We start from the raw sequence: 9,595 nt of genomic DNA, 5'->3' as shown, positions 1-9,595 counted from the left end.
TTAGTGATCCGTTTTCCTCTTTTACTTAAGCCGACAACCCTAATTTCCTAGTAAACACGAAATAAGTTGTTATAATGCAATTTAATCCAATCCTACGATCCCCTAGCCGTCGCCAACCATACCCCCATCGTTAATTTGATTTCAAGTAACTGCAACTGTCTGTTCTGGAACTCGTTTAGCTGACCCTGCCACCATCGAATTAATCATCTATGTATCATCTTTAAGGTAATTGTTTGATATGTATCAGTTCGTCTTAATCTGCTTTCGCTAAACCCTAACATTAATTCAACAAAAACATAACGGATTAATCATTTGTATAATCTAGGGTTCTTAGCTAGTTTCAGATTTTATACCTTATGTTTATATATTTACGTTTCTGGTTAATCAACGAGTTAGACACCAGCCTAGTTGGCCGGTGCCTTTGCGCTGTGTAACGAGGATGGCTGGGGGTCGCGGGTTCGAACCCTTCCAGCCTGAATGTTTAGTATTTTTTTCTCATAACTCATTCTTAATCCTATATATTAATACATTTAAATATCAAAACCATTTTACAAATAATATAAACACATTATATATCAGTATTTTAATAAAACCGTCATTCTAACTAATTTTGTTTCCGAATCTTGATTAAGATCATATATATATATATATATATAGGAATTGGTTCATTTGAGATGTGTTTCTTAGTACGAGAAGTGCAAGAAGTCAATCCAACCAATCACAAATTTTCATTTATTTATGATTTATTTTAATAAAAGGGGTGTTTTAGTAAAAACATTATTTTCTATATCTGGAAAGTAACTATAACATGGGATAAGTTACACATTGTTAATATTTAATAGTTTAACTATTTTTATAATACATAAAAAATGGATATATTTCATCGATTGTGTTGATTATCCTAATTAAAGAAACATATGATGCATTGTCTTTCAATTTCCCCAACATCACTATAGCATATAATATTATATAACATGTTATGTGTACTTACACAGAATTCGAACAAAGACTATGCTACATACATCTTTTGAATTACGTTGTAGCTACCTTTATTAAAGTAAAGTTCTTATACAAAACTAACACTTCACAGCTAATTTAAATACATATTAACTTAGCTTTTTTTTTTGGTTAATGTGTATGTTTATGTGTATGATTTGAGAGTTTGATTCCACCGGTTGAAATGGGAATACACCATAAATCAAAATCAATTTATATAGGTTGTTCACTATGTTCTTGTTTGTCCAATGTATCAAACAGAATATACCCAAAATAAAAAATTTACACATTAAAAAAACATACTACACAACATATGAAACACATGTGTATGCCATACACTTTATGAATGTACGTATGCACATAGGTACATAGGCATGTATGTGCGTAGGAACCTCCACGCGTACGTACGTAGGTACACAGTTATGTATGTATGTATGTGTGTATCTACGTACGGAGGGATGTACACACATAGGGACGTAGGTACATACGTACCTACACTTCATACGGATAGAATAGGCTTTTCCCAATTTTGCCATTGTACTCTTGCAAATAACATATTCATCATCCATAAGATTGCATGAAACATTTGTAAACCTTCAAAATGATAGTATATCAAAATATTAAATAATTTTTAAAAAAGAGATTTAATTATGACTTTAAGGGGGAGAATTAATTAACTAATTAAGTAATTATAAGTTACACGTTTCTCTTTAATGATGGTACACAAAAATTACTACTACACCCTTTTTGGTATTAAAGTTAATTAAAAATGGTGAAAATAAATTACAAAAATGCCATTTTGAATAATGACCATTGATAAAACAAAATCAATGGATAGGATTTACTTCTCGCACTTCTCACTGTAATATTACTTCTCGCATGAACCATATATATATATATACACACACACTTTAGTTGGTAAAAACAATTGTTAAAGGTTTATGATAAGGATTTTAATAGTAAGGCTTTGATGTAAAATACATAATAATCTTGTACTTAAGATATTTAAAATACGTATTTTATGAAAAGATTTTAATTAAATGATATTATATAGTATCTGTTATTTATTATTATATTAATTTAAAGGTAAACGTTATTAAATATCAATCTTCTAATGTGTCATTTTATTTGACTAAGTATTTTATAAACGAGTGACATTTTTATAAATATTTATATCTATTGTTACCACTTTAATAGTTAAGTCCAAATATTTTATAAACAATTATACTTTATACAATACTAATTTATAAGTAAGATTTTTATTAATTAACTTTAAATGAAATGTTTTATGTTTTTAGTACCCGTTCATATCTCGTTTCTCTTTTAGTCCATTTATTAATTTGTAGTGTTTCTCGTTATTACACTTGTTAGGATTTGACTTTGCTATACTTTGAGCGTGACGCTTATTCTCTTATCATTCTTAACGCGTTTATTCATTTTCTTGTCGCTAAGGTGAGTACCACATTCCCATATTTTACTTCTTTTCCACGTTTTGGGGACATATTCGTAAATTATATTTCTTATATATACTTATACTCAAAAACTGCAACTTTGTCTTATGTATTAACAACTTATACCTTACTTGTTTATGTGCTTATTTGCTTTGTATGCTTCCGCATTCGAAAAGGTCCAACATAATCTCAGTCTAGTATGATCATATGCCAGTCGTTAGCCTTTGTGCTTCTCGACATCTCAGTTATACTTGCTCATTTGGTTAATTTGTTATTCTTATATGACTTGTTGCAACTACTTATATATATATATACTATATGTACATCTAAACTGGTGTGTTGCTCACTCAACCTTGTGTTGACAAAACTATTTTATTTTCAACGCATATGCAGGTTATCGTGTGACGTGATTATCAAGATTGTTTGAAGCAACTTAGGATGCATGTTAAAGAATAGATACAAGAACTTAATTTTGGATGTTTAATGTAATTGTTTATTTATAAATTTGATGTACATGAATATTTGTTTGAAATTATTAAATAGATATTAAAACTTATAATGTTTCATGATAGTAACATTTGAAAAGCTGTGAGCAATCAATTACGCCCCGGCATTTCCGCCGTAGGTTAGGGTGTGACAGATTACTTATTTGAAATTGAAGAATATAAAAACAGTTACATAACAATTGTTGTCTGTTTTTTCAAATAAGTAATTTACACCATTAAACAAATAAGTTTATATCAAATAAGCTAAAAAACCATCTTCAAATAAGTTTCTTCAAATGAGCTTATATAAGCTAATAAGCATAAGCTTAAAAAGCTAAGTCAAACACTAAATTAAGCTTATTTTGTAAAAAAAAAAAAACTAAAAAAGCCAGGCCAAACACCCCTTAAAAATTTATATGTTTTGTTAATATGTCACGGGCTAAAATCATAGAATACTTTAAAGTACTTGTCACTTTGAAGCAGTGGTACGTGGTTTTCCCATTCTCAAGTCATTTAACATTACACGTCTTCTCTCTTGTACCTATACCGGAAAAAAAAAATGGCCGGCGTTTCACTAATCACTTGTTTTCCCTCCAATTATACATTACCGCCGGTGAAATTAGCCTCCAGCTTTCCCAAGCGGGCAAGAAACCCAATTTGAATTTGCGTGCTTTCGCTGCTCAACGGCAAGTGGATATTGGCGTAAGTCACTCTATTCGCCCCGACTCTTTTATTATTTATTTTTATATTATATATCTTTTTAATAATTAGTTTTACTATATAAATCTTAAATGAGCCCCAGTAAAAGCTCAAGCTCAGGCTCGATTGAAACTTTTAACGAACTGATCTTGAGTAGCCCACGAGCTCATTTACACCCCTATTTGCACCAAATCAAATATCAAAACTTGTTCAGGAATTGTATGTTATAGGTTTATATAATGAATCTTAGATTTTCATAGTATACAATTTAATTTATTTAAATTAGCACGGAATGGTAGTTGATGTTGGCCTGTTAGGTAAGTCACTTTAAATTCTATAAAGCTTTTCTGTTTGTTATATGCTAGTACCACATGATGTATGTAATGTGTATATAAATTTGGAAAATGATTGTTACGTGTTACAAACGAAGAAAAGAGCTTGATAGCTACCGATTCCAACTCATGTGCATTAAATGAAACCAAACTTATACAAAATACATAGGCTTGTTTGAGGCAATTGTGCTATGATGTTATCTTTCTTGTTTCTGTGGTCCGAGCTTTGTTATTACTACAAGTGCAAATGAGCCCTGAGTCATAAGGGTGTAATTGAGCTTGAGCTCGGCTCGTTTTCACTTACGAAGCTTTGTTTGTTTCATCTGTTTATAATGCTCGAGCTTGACTCGTGAGTCGTTTTTTCAAGTTTGAGCTTGGCTCAGGCTCGGTTATGACTTATTATTTAATTTAAATCATTTTTATATATAGAATTATGTATTTAGTTTTTTATCATAAGTATATACAATAATATTTATTATGTGATATAATCTAAATAATTGGCTCATTTAGGCCCGCGGGCCTAACCATACTCTGTGTATGCTTGCTTATTAAATGAGCTTCCATTAGGATTGACCTCATGATAGAGTTTGTTTATGCTCGGTTAATTCGAACTTTTAGCGAGTGGATCTGGTTGTCACTCATAGTTTCTAGCACTTCGTCAGTTTATGACTAAAAACGAGGAGACAAAAATTACATAATCAAATTTGTAACCACATTTTGATACATGTTTTGTGTGTTACTGCAGTTATACATCCTTCCTAGCTTTGTACCCTTTGCTGTCTAGGGGATTGCCAGTGGTGAAGGTTGAAGAAATATCACAAACCATTGACTCTGAAAATTTCACAGTCCAAAACTGTGTCGTTTTTTCTGGACTCGGGTCCACAACCGCAATTACTACAAACGCCAAGTTTGAAGTCAGAAGTCCTAAGCGCGTGCAGGTGGGTCCCACAAACGCTTACATTTTATCTTAAACAGGTCAAATAAAATATTTTATTTGTGCTAAGGATGAAATAGACCCAGCAAGTCAACCGTCGCTTAACATGTATATCTCATAAGCTTAGGGGTGTTCATCGTATCGGTTTATTCGATTCGTTTAGTCGGTTTTGAATATTTTTGACCCTAACCAGCAGTGAACCGACCTGGATTAGAAATCTGTCTAATCGAATTCAACCGATTATTTCGGTTTATTTGGTTCGGTTACCTGATTAAACTTGTAATTATTCAGTTATTCTATCAAATTCGGTTTGGTTATCTGAGTAAACAAGATTTTTGGAACCGATAACCGAGTTTACCATTCTGATACAGTAGGAACTGAACAGAAAACCGAATTCTCAATTATATAATTCACAACACGGTTAGGATACGGTTTGTTTTTCCGGTTTTCGGTTTTTCTTTTCCCGCCACTACATAAGCCTCTTAACACACTTTCTATAATCAAATTAACACATTAACTTTTCAATTTAAAAAAAAAGGGATTAAATCATAAATAACAACCTAATTTCAATATTGTTCCAATAAAGTCAAACATATCTTTTTAATAACTATAATAAGCACTCAACTTTCAATATTGTTTCATTGCTGTGAAATCTTTTATATCTGTTTAATTTCAATGATCTGAATGAAACAATTATGATCACTTTATATTTGACAAGAATAATCATTAAATACTTGAAATTGTTGTTTGAATGGCAGATAAAGTTTGATGAAGGGATCATCGGGACACCACAGCTAACCGACTCGATTGTGTTACCCGAAAACGTTGAAGTTTTAGGACAAAAAGTCGATTTGTCTCCTTTCAAAGGCTTGATCACATCGGTTCAAGACACGGCTTCAAATGTGGCAAAGACCATTTCCAACCAACCACCATTGAAGTTCTCCATCTCGCAAGCGAATGCAGAATCATGGCTATTAACAACTTACCTTGATGAAGAACTTCGGATCTCTAGGGGCGATGGTGGTAGTGTCTTTGTTCTCCTTAAAGAAGGCTCCCCCCTTCTTCTACCTTAATCTGTCCATCCTGATCTTCAAAGTGTTGGAACTCATAAATAAAACCTTATGTTTTATATATATTATATGTAAATGTAAATCTCATAATTGAAAAGTTGAAAGTGGATAACATTATAGGTTTTGAGTGTTTAAAAGGGTGATATTATTAACTGAGTACCCTACCCTCCCTGGTGGATTTATGACTATTTTTCATGTTGTGATATTCAGACTTCTATTAATTTGATTTTCAGAGCACTAATCCAAATTTCGTAGTAGAAGTTAGAATGTGACCTATGACCAAAAACACTATCCCGTTGAACCTTGGTTGGTATAGCTTCCATTTCTTTGTATCTTTCACTTTGATGGTGATGAAAGCTGAAAATACAATACACGTATACCAACTTTTTTCGTTTATTCTTTTGCATAATTTTTTATACTGTTTTTTTCTTCTTTTTTTTTTGTATCAGAGCAGTAGTCACTCGATCCAATTACAGTTTTAAGATTAAGAAATCAAGAAACAGGTTAGCGTTGATCAAGAATTTACTAGGCAATTTATGACATGTCAATCAGAACTTAGAAGTTTAATTTTAAATATTCTTAGATCTTGAGAATAAATTCAAGTAGCCAATGTCGACGACAAGCATATCATTTCAACTGTCAAATCCAACAATTACAGAAGCTCAAGAGAAGGTGACAAGTTTCACTCATATTTATTATTTAAGTTAGGGGTATTTCAAGCTTCTAATCACAAAATCCTCACTCCCAAAACCTTAGGGCGCCTTCGTTTCACATAATTCGTGAGAATTTAAAGGAATTGAAATTAAAATCCCATGACAAGATAAACTTGGTAAATGATTGTATATTGATTGTATGTTCAATTGAGATACAATATGGTCCTATATATAGATCTATACAAGACATCATTAGGGCCGGCTATTAGTGTCTAGGGATTGGCCCATGTTATACAAGTGATATCGATCAATACTCCCCCTCAAGCTAAGGCCGGGGACCAATTCTTAGCTTGGACTTCAAAAAGAGAAAACGTTCTGATGGTAGTGGCTTTGTGAAAATGTCAGCAATCTGATCATGTGTGGAAATAAACTGAACAAATAACTTCCTTTGAGCAACCTTCTCTCGAACAAAATGAAAGTCTACTTCCACATGCTTTGTTCTGGCATGGAAGACTGGATTGGCAGATAGGTATGTGGCTCCTAGATTATCACACCATAGGATTGGAGCAATCTGCATTGGGACACGTAGTTCTCTCAACAATGTTTCAAGCCAAGTTAATTCAGCAACCGTGTCAGCCAAGGCCTTGTATTCAGATTCCGTGGATGACCGAGATACAGTTTTTTTGTTTTCTAGCTGACCATGAGATTAGATTCGACCCAAGATATATTGCATATCCCCCCGTGGATCGACGGTCATCCGGACACCCAGCCCAGTCGGCATCAGAAAATGCAGTTAAATTTTGAGCGTCTGTATAGGCATGTAGAACAGGAGAAGATCTGCTAGATAGTAAAAGACCATGATCTGCTGTCCCGTGTAGATAGCGTAAGATACGTTTAACAGCGGACCAATGATTTTCAGTGGGGGAATGCATGAACTGACAAACTTTGTTAACCGCAAAGGTGATGTCAGGTCGTGATAGGGTGACATACTGTAATGCCCCAACCATTTGTCTATACTTAACAGGATCATCAAACGGAGAACTGTCACCAAGATGAAGAGAAGCATTGGTGGTGCAAGGTGACGGCACCGGTTTGGATTGTGATAATTTTGCACGTTCCAACAATTCAGTAATGTATTTCCTTTGAGAAAGGATGATATCAGACCCTGATCGGACCACTTCAATGCCCAAAAAATAAGATAGAGGACCCATATCTTGTATAGCAAATGATTGACTAAGACGGTGCACAATGTGATCAATGGCCTGGGTGTTATTGCCTGTCAAAATAATGTCATCAACATATACCAGCATATATAGTATCATCCCATTTTGTGAATATATAAATAAAGACGGATCGGTTTTAGATCCCTTGAAACCGAGAGCAATCAAGGCAGAAGAGAGACGTTCGAACCATGCTCTAGGTGCCTGTTTGAGACCATACAAGGATTTATGTAATAGACACACGTGATTCGGTTTACCGGGGTCGATGAATCCTTGTGGTTGTTTCAGATAGACTGTTTCTTTTAGATCCCCATGTAAAAATGCATTTTGAACATCAAGTTGTCGGAGAGTCCACCGGTTTGTAACGGCTAAGGAAAGAACAACTCTGATGGTGGTGGGTTTCACCACTGGGCTAAAGGTTTCAGTGTAGTCAATGCCAGCTTGCTGATGGAAACCTTTTGCAACTAGACGCGCCTTGTATCGCTTAACTGCCCCATGTTGATCGCGTTTTACTTTATAAACCCATTTGCAATCAACCACATTAGTGTTTGGATTACGGGGAACCAAAGACCATGTACCATTACGGAGAAGTGCGGAGTATTCATCCGCCATAGCCTTACGCCAGTGAGCCTCTTTATTGGCAACGGCAAAGGAGGTGGGTTCGATGTTAGGTGGACTAGTGGAGGTATGGTATGAGGTGGGATTAAAGTATTGGTTTTGTTTGGGGTTAGGTCTTAGGTTAGCTGGTCGTTGGCGAGGTGGAGTGGGTGGAGTAGGTACGGTGGGAGTGGCAGAAGGATATGTGGTGCTGGTCTGTTGTGATGATTGTGGTTGTTGAGATGGGGTAGAGTAACGGTCGAAGGCAGAGATTGGAGTGGTTTGTGGGGCTGTACGACGAGAATAGGTATTAGTGGGCTGAGTAGTGGTGGTTTGGTCTGGTTGTGAGGATGTATCATTGGTTGTGTGAGAGGTTGGAATTTGGGCTGAAGGTGATGGTATGGTATGGGCCGGTTCTGGTGAGATAGTGGTGGCAGATTCGGGTGGGTCGGTGTGGACTGGTTCTGGTGGAATGGTGTGTGCCGGTTGTGAAGTGGTATGGTCTGCTGGTGTATCAGTTGGCATAGGAAAGGGACCGGTTGGATAAGAGGAAACATAGGGATTGATAGGTGTAGGGGGTGACTGGTCGGTAGAATTAAGTAGAAAAGGGAAGGTGTTTTCATGGAACCGAACATGACGGGCAATGTAAATGCGTTCGGAGACGGGGTCAAAACAACGATAACCATGATGAGAAGTGTTATATCCAAGGAAAACACACGGTGAAGAGCGGAAATTCATTTTATGTGGATTATAAGGACGAAGATATGGAAAGCATTGGCAGCCAAAGACACGAAGGAAGGAGAAATCAGGTGGGTGTTTGAACAAGTGCTCGAAAGGAGATATTGTGGAGTTTGTGCGAGAAGGCATGCGATTTATCAAGTAGACGGCTGTTTCAAAGGCAAAATGCCAAAAACGTTGAGGGACGGAGGCCTGTGACATTAATGTTAGACCGGTTTCAACAACGTGCCGGTGACGTCGCTCAACAATACCGTTCTGTTCGCTAGTATGGGGACAAGAGAGACGATGAGTAATGCCTATTGTGGCAAAGAAAGAGGAGAGATTTCGGAATTCTCCTCCCCAATCAGACTGTACAGTTTTAAGTTTAGTAGAAAATTGTCGTTCAGCCATAGTCACAAATTGTTTAAAAACTGCAAAGAC

General features: G+C 35.4%; 1 protein-coding gene across 1 annotated transcript; it reads left to right on the top strand.

The window, feature by feature from the left end:
* Positions 1–3,599: 3,599 nt before the first annotated feature.
* LOC143571401 (light-induced protein, chloroplastic-like) lies at positions 3,600–6,239 on the top strand (the record flags this gene model as incomplete). Its single annotated transcript, XM_077056830.1, has 3 exons — positions 3,600–3,634; positions 4,709–4,901; positions 5,656–6,239. Coding segments are annotated over 3 exons (543 nt in total), but the record flags the coding sequence as incomplete, so codon positions are not given.
* Between the last annotated feature and the right edge of the window lie 3,356 nt (positions 6,240–9,595).

This window comes from Bidens hawaiensis, unplaced genomic scaffold (genome assembly GCF_021521415.1).
Source record: "Bidens hawaiensis isolate Kalapana, Puna unplaced genomic scaffold, B.hawaiensis_p1.1 tig00025374_1, whole genome shotgun sequence".
Lineage (NCBI taxonomy): Eukaryota > Viridiplantae > Streptophyta > Magnoliopsida > Asterales > Asteraceae > Bidens > Bidens hawaiensis.
Note: the sequence above shows the minus strand (reverse complement) of the source record. Positions and strands in the feature narration are given on the sequence as shown.